The sequence below is a fragment of the Aspergillus multicolor genome (genome assembly GCF_047715735.1).
Source record: "Aspergillus multicolor strain CBS 133.54 unplaced genomic scaffold BDW74scaffold_9, whole genome shotgun sequence".
In the NCBI taxonomy this organism is placed as follows: Eukaryota; Fungi; Ascomycota; class Eurotiomycetes; order Eurotiales; family Aspergillaceae; genus Aspergillus; species Aspergillus multicolor.
This window is the reverse complement of record NW_027395960.1, coordinates 839,335-854,515: the sequence shown is the minus strand read 5'-3', so window position 1 is coordinate 854,515 and position 15,181 is coordinate 839,335. Positions and strand designations below refer to the sequence as shown.

Sequence of the window (15,181 nt, the reverse complement as noted above, 5' to 3'; positions counted from 1 at the left end):
CCTGTAGCCGTCAGTAAGCTCGAGTATGCAGAAAGCCAGTGATAGGAAGATCTACCGTATGGGCTTAGTATGTCAATTTAGGTATACATTGACCATCATCTCAACTTCATGTGGTAGCTGCCTTCACCCGATCTCAACCCGTCTATGTATTGCATTATACCACCATGACCACGAAGAATGTCGTCGTGATCGGGTATGTCCGACAACTCAACGACTATCTATAATACAATAACCAAGGCTAACAGTCTCCAGAGCCGGTGTAGCCGGCTTAACCACCGCCCTCCTCCTGTCAAGAAAGCTCGGGTACAAAATCGTCGTGGCTGCGAAGCACATGCCGGGGGACTACGACATTGAATATGCCTCTCCCTGGGCTGGCGCGAACTACATGCCGTATGTGATGCACTACATCTCCTCGACCGGGGTAGTATATGCGTATGCTTGCTAATACATTGGGTCAATATAGAGTCTCCCTAACGGGCACCGAGGCGTCCGAGTGGGATCGAAAGACCTGGGCTCCGTTAGCTGATCTTGCAGCGAACCATCCCGCGGCAGGTGTTCACTTCCAGGGTATGCAACATCGCATTCAACGTTTTGTTAAGAGTGAAGGAGACACTGATATTTGTATATCAGAATGCCAGATCCACACCCGCACCAAAGACAAGGGCTCGACAACCGCAGCCTGGTTCTCCGAGCTTCTGTCGCCAAATCCATGGTTTGCCAATGTCGTCCCAAATGTGCGTATTCCCCAGACTCCTTCATACCTACCTATCATACGAGTCTGACAAACAGTGTATCAGTTCAAATCCCTCCCAAAAGCCACCCTAAAACCCAACATCGACTCCGCCACATCCTTCACCTCCGTCTGCATCAACACAGCGATCTACCTCCCGTGGCTCGTCTCGCAGTGTCTCGCAAACGGCGTGGTTATGAAACGCGCCGTCTTCAAGCATATCCTCGACGCCACGTCCGTCCATTCCGGGCCCGTCAATGTAATCGTAAACTGCACAGGCCTGAACGCATCCATCCTCGGCGGCGTCAATGACAACACCGTCACACCCGCCAGAGGCCAAATCGTGCTCGTACGAAACTCAGCACCGCATATGTACAGCGTCTCGGGGACAGACGACGGGTCCGACGAAGCATGCTACATCATGACGCGGGCAGCAGGTGGCGGGACGGTTCTAGGCGGTTCATATCAAAAGAATAGTTGGGAGTCGCAGCCAGACCCAAACTTGGCACTGCGGATCATGAGGAGGGCTGTTGAAGTTTGTCCGGAACTTACCGGGGGAAGGGGTGTGGAAGGGCTGGATGTTGTCCGGCATGCGGTGGGATTGAGGCCGGTTAGGGAGGGCGGGAATCGGATTGAGAAGGAGAGAATTGGAGGTGTTTGGGTTGTGCATAACTATGGGGCTGGGGGTGCAGGGTATCAATGTTCTTATGGGTGTGCGCAGGCGGCGGTGGAGTTGGTGGAGGAAGTTGTTGGGAGGAGGGTGAGATTGTAGGGCTTTACATTGGATGTATCAAGGTAGACATAGCTTGAGATAACTTATCTTGAAGACTGTGAATGTATGCCATTGCCCTTATTTGGTCCATAACGCTGTCATGAGTTCGATAAAATATCTACTAGCGCTATCTCACGGAAATGGGAAGATATATATTTCACAAATGCCACTTGAATACTTCGATCCACGGTCATGGCATCAAATGAATAATTTAAGCCTCCGTTGTGACCCCTAAAGTTACCTACTCTTATTCAAGACTTCTTACAACTGGAAAGTAGCACCAAAACCGAAATCGTTGTTATGGTAGGTAGATGCTGAACCCGAATTTAGCCCTAAAAAGCCCCCGAGACCCACCCGGTGTCCCTCAGCAGCCCTGCCTCCCCTTCCTCGCCAGAAATTCCCTTATAACATTCTCCGTCACAGTCGCAATATCATTCCGATAATCATCCCAAGCCAACGAGTTATTCCAATTGATACTGCCAACACTAACCACCGCCCCACCCCCCTCCGCCTCATAATACACCATGTCACTCCGCACAAGCGCCGACGTCGACCCCAGCGTGCCAATCATGGGAAAGATGAGCTCTTCGTTAAATAGCATAAAGTGGTCGTCATGACGCTCGCTGCGGGCTAGCAGAATTGCGTTGGTGGGACTTCCAACTCCGTAATCCAGTCTATCTAGCTCGTCGCCGCTTGCGCCGCCGGCTAGGCCTTTTGTGCCAAGTAGCCTCTTGGAATCCTCGTCGAGTCCCTTCCATAGCCATGCTAGCGATGGGTTGTCCAGAGCTTCCTGTGTCGGGAGGAATGGCCGTCCTGGACCCTTGCCTGAGGCGCAGCTACCGATTCCGAAGAGGAGGTTTGGGGCTCGTCCGAGAGAGCGCCAGAGGCCGCCGAGTTGGCCGTTCAGGGAGTGCACGCGTTCGCCAGCTGGGAGCTCGTGCGTGCGCGCACCGACGTCTGCGCGGCGGACTTCCATGCGGTGGGGGCGTTTGGGGTCTGTCACTGAGCGCCACTGTCGAGTTGGTTAGCAGGGTACCAGATTACAGGATTGTGCAAAGACTCACATAGAACCCATTTCCACCAGTGTACATCAAGCATCCACCACGTTTCAGAAACCCTTCATATGCATCCAATGTCTCCATGGAGGGGTACTCCGGATGCGAGCCGGTGATGACCACGTCGTAAGTAGCCAGGGCCGCTGGACCTCGCAGGTGGAGGTCATGGTCAGTCAGAACATCATATCCATCACCTAACAGCCGCTCCAGGAATCCCACCATCAGCAGATCCGCCGAGAACTCGCGAGGGCGCTGGAAGCCCCAATGGATATAGTCCGGTCGCATATTGAGGATAGGACGCTTGGCCGTGCTATAGACGACACCCGAACCATCACTGTGGAGGTCGTAGATGGCTAGGCCCAGGTCAGTCCGGCGCACCATCTTATGGTAGTTGTCTGATTCAACGAGCTGCACGCCCTCGGGGAAAGAAATGTGTGTTGACTTGGTCTCGTCGTACATGTGCTCGTTGGCGTAGGCGAGGTACGTCATGGTCGAGAAGATGAATGCGGTCTTTGCAGTAGGTCTGCGCTCCTTGGGTCTGACGAAGAAGACTATCGAGTCTTTGAGATCGGACTCGGTGTCCCGGACCTCGATGGCGTATGCGCCCGACCGCAGGTCCTTGGGTACTTCGATCTCGAGATCAGTCTCCCAGTCTGCGTCGTCGAGGTCGTCCTCGTGGAAATGGATCGCGCCAAAGCCGTACGTGGCCTCCTTCCAGCTGACCCCGATGAGCCTGTGGTCGTAGTTGTGGCCTCGGACGGCGCGTGTGGGTGCGTTGATCAGGATCCCATTCAGTCCGGAGCCAGACACATCGGTGACCTCGTCCGTGTCAATGCCGATAGAAAAGTCGTATCGCGCAATGTCCCGAGTGGCCCCGTTTCTTCCCCAGGCAACGAAGGTGGGCGACTCAATGCGGCCATTGAAGAAGTGGACTGGTCGAATAGAAGCCGTGGTCGGGTTGACGGCATAGGTTGCAGCAATCACAAGGGGGCTTCCAGACTCGAGGACTGCGGTGTCTCGAAGTGTCTCCTGGAAAATAGTCGGTGATGGAGTAGTCTCGTTACCCCAAGGCACATGAGTCACTTGCACCTCAACGGCCTTTTCTCTGACCGTGAGTCGAGTATGGAACCATCGCTCGCGGCGGACACTGATGCCTGGGACTTGGATCGTTTCGACGCCAGACGGTGTACCAATCCAGAGCAGCAGATCATTCTGGGTGCCGAGCAGTACGGCAAGACCAGCACCCTTGTTGGCATCCAAAGTCGACACAATAGCCTGTGGATACTGGGCGTTTAACATCCAGGGCTGGGCATAGAAGGAGACCTCGAGTCCTTCATTGTGCAAAAGAGGCTCTCTCCTCCAAGATTCGACTAGTGCGTACGAGCCTGGATGAGAGGATTGGAAGCGTCCTTTCAATTCTCCGCTTGGCCCATGCTCAATCACCTCTCGATGAGGGGCGGGAGCATTGGGCATGTCCAGGCCCTGCAGGAGACGCACCAATTGGTACTTGAGGTTAGGGCGAGTGGAAGAGATCTATTGTCGACTACGTTAGCGCTGTGTACATGACAAGCCGCTCATCGAGTACTGAATCAACTCGAGCTACTGTACCTTGACATTTGCCTTGTCACCGGGGGATACCACCCAAGGGTCAACGTAGCCCGTGATCTCTTCTTCCTCGACTCGAAAGTCGGGACGAACGGGATACTGTTCCGTTGACATTGTGGTTCTTTGTCGAATAACTTTGTTGTCTCGGATTGCTGCTGATGCAAGGGGTTCGGTGGGGAATCTTGATGCTTGTCAAGCGAATGTCCGACGACTTAATACAACTGTATCGACAAGGTTATAGCGATGCTATTGCTTTAGATACGCACAGGTCAATTGAAGCTCGTTTTTTCGTCAATGGGCCCTAAGCTACTATGTCAGACTGTTCCTAGGCTAATGAAGCAAGAGCGAAGGATGCGCTACATGTATCTTAAGCAGGTACCTCAGATATAGTACCTGCCAGCTGGGACCTTGCCCCAATGGCAGCCTTCCCCGCATCTGGCTGCACTTAGTCATCTCTGTCCTACCTCTTGCCTCGTTGAGACTGGCCTCAGCCAAGCCAGGTCTTTGGTCAGGCGCTTCCCTCGCTTCCTGCAAATGGTAACACAGCAAGGGTCAATGTCCAGTCAAGGCTGGGGATGACGTGGCAACCGAAGATAAGGGAACTCGCTCGATCAAACATTGACATTTTCATGAGATCAAGTGACAGAATTACTTATTCTGGAAAGGTAGATCAGTAGCAAGTAACCATAACTCGATACATGTGGCGTCATTGGCTCTCGGTCCCTGGATGTTTCATGGGATACCTAAGTATCTAGCTAAGTACCGGGGCTGGGGTCCCTTGGCGCGAGGGGTTACCCCAGCCTTGTTACCCTACGTAGGGAGGGGACCGGGCTCGGTACTGAGACATGTATAAAGATTGCTACTCGTCCGACCGGGCAGAATCGACGGCCAGCTGGTCCATCTGCACTGCGACAAATCCAATACCTCGACATGGCGACATCCAAGGATCCCCCGGCAGCCATGGCCAACAGTGTCGAGTCCACGCCCGGCACCTTCCTACTGGTTGATACGAACGGCGAGACACTGCGAACTCATGCACACGGCACCGGAGCCGACAGGGATATCGTCTTGGTCCCTCCCCCGTCGTCACACCCAGACGATCCACTGAACTGGTCCCCTCGACGGAAGAAACTGTCTGCGCTGTGCATGGCTGCGTTTGTCATACTCTGGCCCCAGACTATGATACTTTTGTAGCTAATGGGAACACATTTTGATTCTGTCCAGCTATGTTTTAGTCGTGGGAATATGTTCTTCTTCGCTATACTCCACCCTCGATCCTCTCTCCAAGGCCACCGGCCTCAGCTATGACAACCTCAATTCTGGGACGGGATACATGGTATAACCCCTGAAATTCCTCCCATCAGGTGATTAGGCAAACTTAAACTATCCTAGTTCTTGCTTTTCGGTTGGGGCTGCGTCTTCTGGCAGGCGATTGCTGTTCAATTCGGAAAACGTCCGGTCTACCTTATCACACTCGCCGGGACCGTGGTTAGCATTCCCCACAACCAGCTGCCCCATGACTTAGCGCACGGGTGATCTTATTGTTATTGTAGGGCGTCATGGTATGGCAACCGCATATCCGATCGAACGGGGAGTGGATTGCGGCCAAGATCCTGCAGGGCTTCTTCGGGGCTCCGATCGAATCCATTGCCGAAATCACAGTGTCTGATGTTGTCAGTCATGCCCTATCTATTCTTATCCGCGAAGTAGTGGATGTTGTGCTGACTTTATGCACAGTTCTTCACGCATGAACGGGGCAGATACATGGCTCTGTACGCCCTAGCTCTGGGATACAGCAACGGAATTGCTCCACTCATCACAGGCTTCATCAACGACGGGTTAGGATACCAGTGGGTGTTCGTAAGTCTCCAACTTGAGTAACCCGATTATGCATTATGCTGACAAGCATTAAGTATTGGTGCGCCATCTTCTGCGGAATAGCCTTCGTCCTCGTCTTCTTCTGCATGGAGGAAACAAAATTCGCCCGCACAGCCTACCTAGAAGGCCAGCTTGCCTCGAGCTCACGCAACAAGACAGACGAGGAGACAATAGACAGAAAACAAGGCGGGCAACCACAAGGCCATCCCAAAGCAGACCATGAACCAAGCCGAGGGCCTAGCCGCACAGAGCCCCAACCTTCAGGCACAGCTCCGAGAATCGACCCAACCATAAAGAAAAAGCCCTATCTCGCCAAACTAAAACCAATCGAAAGCACCGGGTTCCGCCAGCAGAACCGCGTCCTGCCCATGATGCTCGAACCCTTCCAGCTCCTCCGCTTCCCGATCGTCGTCTACGCAGGCCTCCTATACGGATCCAACATCATCTGGCTGACGTTCCTCAACGCAACGGAGTCCATGGTCCTCTCGCAGCCGCCGTATAATATGTCCACCTCGATGGTAGGATTGACGTTCATTGCGCCCTTGATCGGCACGACGCTCGCGTGAGTCCATCTACCAGAAAAAACCCCTCCTCCATTCTACCTTGGGCACTAATTTGTGCAGAGCATGCTACACCGGCCTCCTAGGCGACCGCCTAATAATCACCCTCTCCCGATGCCACGCCGGACTCTTCCAAGCCGAGTACAGACTGTGGCTGTTCCTCCCCTCGTTGATTTTAATCCCCTTCGGATGCATTCTCTTCGGCGTCGGCGCCGCGCACCAGGTGCACTGGATGGGGATCGTGTTTGCCATGGGCGTCATCTCCTTTACGACGACCGCGGGATCCCAGATCTCGATTGCGTATTGTATTGACTGTTATAGGGAGATGGGGGGTGAGGCGCTGGCTGCTGTCATTGTTATAAGGAATACGATGGCGTTCGGGATTGGGTATGCGTGAGTGCCCCTGCTTCTCGGTTGCGGACTGCTTGTTTTATTCCAATTGTTTTGGTCCACTTTCTAACCCATAGTTCTGTGCCAGGGTTACCCCGTGGGCTGTGAATATGGGCTACCAGAATGCCTTTATACTGGGCGGCTTCCTTGGCCTGGCGCATAATCTGACGATTTTCCCGGTGATTCGATGGGGAAGGAAATTGAGGGAGAAAGGTGCGACGAGATACTGGAAGAAAGTCAGGGAGACAGCGGATATCTATTTCTAGATCTTATTCGCATTTGCACAAGCAGAATCTAAACAAGACGTCTCTGTCCCGACCTATTCCTAGTCTTTCCATGTCAAGGTAGTCCCGCAGGTCTCGACAGCAAAGCCGATCCCGCTGTCGCGTCTCCAATATCAGGAGCAGGAAGCTCGACGGGTGATTGCTTGCACCGGTCTGTAGATAGATAGTCGCCGTCAGCTATATTTCCAAAGAGCCTCAGATGATCTCAGCGACATCATACCGTGCATCTCATAAAGAGGGCGGCTCCCTGCCTCGGGTGTTCTTTGATAGCCAACGGTATCCAGCTCATTTGGGCCAGACAGCTGGAGAGCACTCACGCTTGGCGAGACTTCAGCGTGTGACTGGCTCCGAGGCTTGGACCTCTGGCGTCTTCGAAACCAAAACGCCCCGAGCACTGCAGCTATGGCCAGAAGACCCAGAAGACCCCCAATGAGACCGCCAGCCCAGGTAGGAAAGCCCGAGCTGCCGGAATCTGCTTCGGGATACCAGGTCGCAATATTACGGGAGTATGGCGTGGCAAAGACGCCCCGGAGAGAATCATTCGTCCATTGCTCAGGCGCTGTTCGAGTTGCGCCGCCGTCGGGACTAGTGAATCGACCAGATTAGTTCAATAGCTTCCTTTACGAAGTTTTGTCCCGCGACATGACCTACCCGCCTCCGATGCGTGCCGAAACCACGCTAGGTACTTGGTACGGCCTCCAGTTGGACACGTCGTACACATTCTGAAACCTACCCTCATTCAGGTTGAAGACCCGGATGACATCGCTGCAAGTATTATCGCCAACGAATTCTCCGCCCAGCGCTAGCATTTGATCAGGCAACGCTCTAATACATGATAGATCTTTGCGGCTAAGAGCCTGGCTGCTACCGCCGTAGAGCAAAAACCACTCAAATGAAGGTACGGACAGTACCCAGACGTTGTCTGATGGTTCGTATCTTGGGTCAAGTCCATCATATACTCCGTATACATAGATATTGTGAGATGACCCATCTTGAGCGGTTGCATATACCGAACAAAACTGCGCAAGCATTGGAGGACGGCTTCCAGTTGTGTTTTGAAGATACCTATGAGCGTTCAATCAGTCCTTGGGCACTTGAGCCAGAGATGAACTGCGAATTCTTACCATGTGTCACCAGCAATGTCATACACAGCTACTGTCGTCATGAAAGCTTGGCCCAAGCGCTGGCTCTCGGCCTGTTGGTCCTCAGTCAATCCTGCTGACTGGAGGCTTTCCAAGTGAACGACGCCACCAATGAGCACAACAATCCCAGACTCTGCGGCAGGAATCCACACAGCCTCTGCACCAATTCGTGCTGGAACGTACTCTGGCAATGTTATGTTTGACCAAACGGAGACTGAAGCAGTCATATCAACTCGAATCATTTGATGAGACAAGTTTGTGGCCGTTTCGTTGTCCCAGATACGGCCCCAGTCGCGGGCGCGCGCTCCGCTAATATAAACTCCCAGGTTCTTGCTCGGGGAAGAAACGCGAGCCCCATGGTTCACATAACGAGCAATGTTGCCTAGCCTAATCTCGGAGAACCCAGATTCAGGGCTATCTGGATGGTATGGATCGTAGGGGCTGAATTACAAGTTCAGAACGCAACGCAAAACTCGCGTTCTGGTCTACAAACACTATAGAAGAAAGACATGATAAACAAGTATACTAGCAGAATGCAAAGGGGCCTCCAGATCTACTGTAGATTCATGCTGTGGACATCATAGTAGTGGACTCGTGCAGTCTTTCCCTCTCGTAGAGAGAATGGAGACCTAGGGTTACGGCGCACGTGACCTACTCGCTAGTACCGGTACAGTACAGCATAACAGCCAAGTGTTTCTTGATGGCACACTTCTCATCACGGACTTTAATATACTACATACTCTATTGCTTGAGAAACAATCCGTCGAGGCCGCATTGCGCGTTCTACTCTCAAAAGGAGGCTAACCTACCAGGTAGGCACCAAGTTAGATTCAAGACAGGAGTCGATGGTTTGGGGGTTATGATCGCAACAACCCAGGCGAACAGCAGAGGGATAGGTGACCATCTCGACTTCAAGGAGTAGCAGAGAATACGATGTCTATTATAGCGTCATGTCTACATCCATGTTCCTTTCTCATGCGCAGCTACCTGGTAGTCATGGTCCGCACCGCACCGGGAGTCTACTGGTAGCCTTTCCCTCTGGAGTCCCATTCATGACGGCCCAACGGGATAAAAGTTATTAGAGTAAAGGCTAAAATAATGACGAGTCTGGACTCGAATTTACGGCTGTTTGCATGTACGCAAGGAGCACACTCCAAGTCACGTCTACCTAATGAAGCCCTAGGTAATACCAGAGACTCCACCTGCTTCTGACGCAGAAATCTAAAAGCCTATCAACTTGATGGCAATATTAGGATGGCATATACTATGCATGACACCTAACATCTCTGTATACATTGTAACCATGTCCAAAGGGCGCTCGTGGACAGCTATCACGAAGAAAGGTCGTCGCAACGCCTTATTGCGCCAATGCGGATCAACGTGCAGCCTAAAAAAAAGCATTTGATGAGTACTCATACTGCCTGGATCTCCTGGGTTATCATATCAGCAGCAATGGCAAAACGATCTCAAGGGCTGCCGAGCTACCACGTACATGCCTACCAATAACCGGCAGCAGATACTGCGCTGCCAAGCAAGACTATACACGGAGTAGGTAAAGCACGCCACATCATCCTTATCACCAACTGCCTATAGTAAAGTCGCCTTTAGCGCAGGTAATTAAAGCGAATTATCAATGTAGTCCATTACCAATCGGCATTCCTCCAGGCTCGGAGACTTTTCGGGCTGTTCCTGGTCCGGGATATCGACCCGCATCTTTTATGTGTCCGCATCTACATACCTTATATGCTCCTCCACCTGGGTAGGTAGTCGAGATTCAAGTGCTCCAATTTTATTCTATATTACCATATCAGACATGTCGTTCTCAACAGAGATGCCTGCCAGCAAAGAGGCCGACCCCATAACCCTACCCCAAAGCCCATCAAAATGCGACTACACACAGCCGCAGACCAAAGACGCACCAAACAAGTTAGAAGCAGGATCAGAACAACGCCCCCGGGAGCGTAAACGAAAGCCTCTATCCTTCTACCTAGCCTTCCTCTCCCTCCTCCTCATGGTCTTCTTGGTCTCCTTGGACGCAACCACATTAGCCGTTGCAATTCCTGTACGCATTTCCCTATACCCGACAGTATACCATATTCTAAACTGTGACAATCAGCGCTGACTGGATCTAAATGTTCCTTGCTGTTTTCACAGATCATAACCAGCGATCTCACCGGCACAACCCTAACCGCATTCTGGGCCAACATCTCCTTCACAATTGCCGTGGTGGTAATCCAGCCCATCTACACCAGCTTCTCCGATATCTTCGGGCGCAAGATCCCGCTTTACGTCGCGTTCACGCTGTTCGCTGTTGGATCCATAATCTTCGCAGTGGCGCGCAGTATGGCCGTCCTTATTTTCGGACGAACACTCCAGGGACTTGGGGGAGGAGGTCTCGACGTCCTGAGCGAGGTCATCGTCGCCGATATCACGACTTTGCAAGAGCGGGCTATCTATATCGGGCTGCTCTCTTTCCCAATGGCGCTGGGGTGCATCGCAGGCCCGATCCTAGGTGCCGTCTTCAGCGAGTACGTCTCCTGGCGCTGGATCGGGTGGATCAACCTCCCTGTAACGGGGCTCGCGCTCTTCCTTGCGGTGTTCTTCATGCGCCTCAGGTCCATTGACCAGTCCTTCCGTGCCCAGGTACGCCGCATCGACTGGATCGGCATGCTCATCTTCACGGCAGGCTGTATCTTCTTTTCCCTCCCGCTCAGCTGGGCGGGGAATATGTACCCCTGGTCTTCATGGCGGACGATCCTCCCACTGATCATCGGCGCCTTACTGCTCGCAGGATTTGCCTTTTATGAGCGGTACCCGACGGACGCCGTCTTCCCCTACCGCATTTTCAGCTCCCGCACAGCGCAAAGCACCATCCTCGGCAGCTTTATCTATGGCTTCGTGCTGTATACGCTTCTCCAATACCTGCCCCTCTTCTTCCAAGCCGTCTATCTTGAGTCTCCGCTCGACTCCTCGATCTCCATCCTCCCCTTCTGCTGCGTCGTCTTCGTTTTCACGGGTATTGCTGCCTTCGCGGTCGACTTCTTCCGCAAGTACCGCTGGGAGATCTGGACTGGTTGGGTCTTCCTCGCGGTTGGATGCGGCATCTTTGCGCTCTGGGACCGCGACTCTTCACGCGCGATGACGGCTAGCTTTCAAGTGATTGCGGGGGTTGGCATCGGCACGATCTTCAGCGTTCCGCCCATCCCTATGCAGGCTAGTGCGAAGGCCGACGATCAGGGTCTAGCCATGGGGATCATGGTTGCATTCCGACTGTTCGGGGCGTTGATTGGGCTTGCGGTAGGGGCAACGACGTTTAGCAGTGTCTTTGCTGGCAAGATCCATGGCATCACCTTACCTGCAAATTTGGAGGTGCTGAATGACCCTGCGGAAGTTGTGGGTCTCATTCCGTTTCTGAGGAGCGTTGATGTTGAGCCTGCGCTGAGAGATGTTATCCGCGATGCGTATCGGGATGCAATGGAGACGATATGGTATATTCTTGCTGCGTTGGGGGTCGTCGGGTTCGTTAGCTCGCTGTTCACCGAGGAGTTAACGATGGAGACTGAGGAGGTCGGGAGGCAGCATTTTGAGACGTGAGAGAAGTTAATTAGGTCAGAGGAATGATCAAGCGAGCAGTTCCCTCCGCTACTGGAGTTGGCTGTTATGCTAGACCGCAAGGTATGAGCATGCCAGGCCGCGGATGTAGCCCTACCTGGCCCTGAAGGTACCAGGGTTAGGTCTTACCTACCGAGTAGATCATTGCCCTCGTCATTCTACCTAATAAGTGAGCACTTAATAGATATGGCTCCTTTGGTAGACTACCAAGGTACAAAATATGCATTGCAAGAATATCAGAAAGAGTCAAAGCGTACGTAGTTGAACAGTGTCCCTACGTCAAGTACATACCCAGAGCCTAATCAAACCTAAGAGCTACCAAACGATGGCTTTCAGTCGCAATAACTAGGGTGTCATCATGTACAGCCGCTAAACGAGCCTTATACTCCAAAGGCAGGAGAACAACCCTTTCCGTCCCTCGCATCACCCAACCCCCATTGACAAAGATACCCCAGGCCGGAATAGCAGGATCAGCCCGCTCAGGGCAAAGGTATGCAAGACTGATATCCCCGACAGCAGTATGCAGAGCCTGGCCATCAGCAGACCACCGGAGCTCGGGCGTAAGGTAATGACGAGCCGGTATTTTAGTCTCCCTAACTGGAAGCTGGCCTGCCGCCGGGTCAAAGAGGAGGATCGTCCTTGAGGCTTCGGCAGAATCGTCTCCGTAGCCCGCCAGAAGCTTTCCATTGGGGGAAAAGACGAGCCGTGTAGTTTCACTGGACGAGTGGAACTCTTTTAGAGGCTCACCCGTTTGGACGTCCCAAAAACAAACTACCCCCCCGCTGTCCGCTGTTGCGAGGGTCTGCACATCTGGGGAGAAGGCTAGACTCAGAAAATCCCCTCTGATGATCTTCAGAACTTTCCCTGTTGATACGTCCCATATTCGAAGAGTATTGTCATATGCCGCTGAGGTCAGGAGGCGGCTGTCTGCGGAAAATTGAATATCAACCACCTGCCGTGTATGGCCCCTGAAGATTTGAAGCAACGCTTTCTCTGCTACATTCCAGAGTCTGATCTTGAGGCAATAGTCGTCCTCGTTGGTGCTGGTATCCTCACCCTCATCGTCACCTTCTCTGCAGTAATGATGCTCCTGGTTACCCTCTTTTTCTCCATCTGGATCGTGAACATAAGGAGGAACGTCGGCGTCGATCGCAAGCAACCGGCTATCCGTCGAGAACGCTGCAGCACAGATTGCATGCCGATTTCCATGAAGCACGGATAGTCGCTCGAACGTCGGTCCATCGCGAAGCTCGATGTCTTTGTCATGTTCCCCATTCAAGGCTAAGTACCGGCCATTAGGAGAGGACAAGAGTATAGATTGGCTGTCGTAAGCGGTATACTTCTGAGCCTGTTCGCCAGTCTCCACGTCCCACAACCAATATCCATACTCTGCACCTACCAGGCACCTTTTGCCGTCCGGAGCTAGCAGTAGTGCATCAATCTTCTTGATCACGACATATCTAGTGGACGCTTTCACTGTGAGGTCCCAGATGCATAGTGAACGGCTCCCAATCATACCTACAACTCGCTTGTCGGAGAAGAAGAGCACTCTCCTCACCAGCTCATCGTTCTCAATCAAGTTCACCAGCGCCCCTGATGCCGTGTCCCAGATCCGGATGAACCTATCACTGCCGAACGAAGCCACCAGCTTGCCGTCCTCGCTGAATTTGACCGCGTCTTCGTAAAATGCTTTCTTCTCAATGGGATCACCTACCCACCATAAGAATACCCCGTCTAACAGATCCCAAAGGCAGACGGAATCCCCGTAGGAAATAGCCAAGAGGCGTCCATCTTCAGAGATTGCTATATCCATGCAAGAATGCCAATACCCTCGATCCTTGGATTCAGGGACCTCAAACTGCCGAATCAGGCTACCTGTCGCTGAGTCCCACAGAAACACTGAGTAGCCATCATTGGTCGCCAACACTGAACTATCGGGTGAGAACCGTACGCAGACGTCGTCCTCACGCTGTTCTCCAAAGTCTTTCAGCAGGGCCCCCGTCCTTGTATCCCACAAGCGAACGCTGCTATAACCATTAACTGTGGCCAGTCTCGTGCCGTCAGGTGAGAGGTCTGCCATGGTGATTGATTGATATTCGGGGCCGTCCGCAGTCCGAATACGCCCGCTGACTAGATCGACATATACAACGCCGACCCTATGGGACAGCAAGGTCAGCGTTTTGCAGTCTTGCGAGAACATCGCTTTGGTGATTCCATCCCTTGGAGGGCAATTAGGTAGTTGAACAAGTCGCCCACTTTCCGTATTCCACGATTTAATCGTCCCCTCTTTTTGTTACCGATATCAAGGTTTTTGCGTCGGGAGTTAATGCAGTGTTTACGCTTCCCTCATCTGGTTCTTCCATTATATTTATCCCATTTCCTGTCGTGGTCTCCCAAATATAACCGCTTTCCAATGCCGCCAGTTCTCCATTCGGCGACAAGGCCCAGTTATCAGGCTTCTCTGGAATTGACAGTAGAATAGTATTCTATTCTTCCTCTTCGACCACCAGCCGAGGTAATGGCTCAAATGATTGGTTGGCAAAGACAGTGCGCATGATGCTTGCGGTTGGAGAGAATACGGTGCAGCAGGTGTAGACTTGCAAGGGAGCGACCTCTATTATTGTTCGGAACTTGAGCAGAAATCGTCGGGCGTCCTCAACGAGGGTTCGTAACTTCGTCGCTTCTCCGGCCTGAGCGATGTGATTAGATATGTAGAACTACCGACATCAGGCATGTCTGCTCGAATACGTACTGTCCCATGGGAAAGATATGTCGACAAATCGTTTATCGCAAGCACTGCATCGGGGATACTGCTCGTCCAGGCCATGGCCTCGAACCAGTGTAAAAGATGTACTGTGAGAAATTGGTGTTCAAGCCCATTGTCATGAGGTTTGACGTTACCACTCTTGAGATGCTGGACCCAATAATTGCACGCGTACTGGATGTGAGCTAGGATGTACTCTGAGATTTGCGAAGATTCTACATCAGAAGCAAGTGTCCCTAGACTTAAATCGCAAATGTTTTGCCGCAGCGATGTTGTCATAACGGTTAGACAATCGTGGTGCAACATGGAATGGCATTCTGTGGCATCGATGTGAAAATACTGGTCTCGACATCGCTGCGCGTCGAGAAGAAATCGCGGAATGAAAGATG

General features: G+C 52.5%; 7 protein-coding genes across 7 annotated transcripts; 3 read left to right on the top strand and 4 right to left on the bottom strand.

Annotated features, from left to right (window-relative positions):
* Nucleotides 1–164: 164 nt before the first annotated feature.
* Nucleotides 165–1,502, top strand: BDW74DRAFT_177351 (FAD-dependent oxidoreductase; the record flags this gene model as incomplete). The annotated part of the gene is made up of 5 exons (XM_073728864.1): nucleotides 165–193; nucleotides 253–390; nucleotides 464–567; nucleotides 631–734; nucleotides 798–1,502. The coding sequence occupies 5 exons, from the start codon at nucleotides 165–167 to the stop codon at nucleotides 1,500–1,502; spliced, it is 1,080 nt and encodes a 359-aa protein (XP_073585063.1).
* A 364-nt stretch (nucleotides 1,503–1,866) lies between these two features.
* Nucleotides 1,867–4,276, bottom strand: BDW74DRAFT_177350 (N,N-dimethylformamidase beta subunit family domain-containing protein; the record flags this gene model as incomplete). Its single annotated transcript, XM_073728863.1, has 3 exons — nucleotides 1,867–2,514; nucleotides 2,567–4,090; nucleotides 4,166–4,276. The coding sequence occupies 3 exons, from the start codon at nucleotides 4,274–4,276 to the stop codon at nucleotides 1,867–1,869; spliced, it is 2,283 nt and encodes a 760-aa protein (XP_073585062.1).
* An 846-nt stretch (nucleotides 4,277–5,122) lies between these two features.
* BDW74DRAFT_167421 (uncharacterized protein) lies at nucleotides 5,123–7,256 on the top strand (the record flags this gene model as incomplete). Its single annotated transcript, XM_073726690.1, has 8 exons — nucleotides 5,123–5,316; nucleotides 5,387–5,498; nucleotides 5,555–5,650; nucleotides 5,716–5,835; nucleotides 5,900–6,022; nucleotides 6,076–6,602; nucleotides 6,664–6,993; nucleotides 7,079–7,256. 8 exons carry the CDS (start codon nucleotides 5,123–5,125, stop codon nucleotides 7,254–7,256), a joined length of 1,680 nt encoding a protein of 559 aa, XP_073585061.1.
* Nucleotides 7,257–7,329: 73 nt separating this feature from the next.
* On the bottom strand, nucleotides 7,330–8,643 carry BDW74DRAFT_177348 (Kelch repeat-containing protein; the record flags this gene model as incomplete). Its single annotated transcript, XM_073728862.1, has 4 exons — nucleotides 7,330–7,427; nucleotides 7,495–7,859; nucleotides 7,926–8,339; nucleotides 8,399–8,643. 4 exons carry the CDS (start codon nucleotides 8,641–8,643, stop codon nucleotides 7,330–7,332), a joined length of 1,122 nt encoding a protein of 373 aa, XP_073585060.1.
* A 1,586-nt stretch (nucleotides 8,644–10,229) lies between these two features.
* Nucleotides 10,230–12,010, top strand: BDW74DRAFT_190267 (MFS-type transporter sphD; the record flags this gene model as incomplete). The annotated part of the gene is made up of 2 exons (XM_073732146.1): nucleotides 10,230–10,478; nucleotides 10,571–12,010. The coding sequence occupies 2 exons, from the start codon at nucleotides 10,230–10,232 to the stop codon at nucleotides 12,008–12,010; spliced, it is 1,689 nt and encodes a 562-aa protein (XP_073585059.1).
* A 316-nt stretch (nucleotides 12,011–12,326) lies between these two features.
* Nucleotides 12,327–14,108, bottom strand: BDW74DRAFT_177346 (quinon protein alcohol dehydrogenase-like superfamily; the record flags this gene model as incomplete). The annotated part of the gene is made up of 1 exon (XM_073728861.1): nucleotides 12,327–14,108. The coding sequence occupies one exon, from the start codon at nucleotides 14,106–14,108 to the stop codon at nucleotides 12,327–12,329; it is 1,782 nt and encodes a 593-aa protein (XP_073585058.1).
* A 406-nt stretch (nucleotides 14,109–14,514) lies between these two features.
* On the bottom strand, nucleotides 14,515–15,071 carry BDW74DRAFT_177345 (uncharacterized protein; the record flags this gene model as incomplete). Its single annotated transcript, XM_073728860.1, has 2 exons — nucleotides 14,515–14,718; nucleotides 14,781–15,071. The coding sequence occupies 2 exons, from the start codon at nucleotides 15,069–15,071 to the stop codon at nucleotides 14,515–14,517; spliced, it is 495 nt and encodes a 164-aa protein (XP_073585057.1).
* Nucleotides 15,072–15,181: the final 110 nt, after the last annotated feature.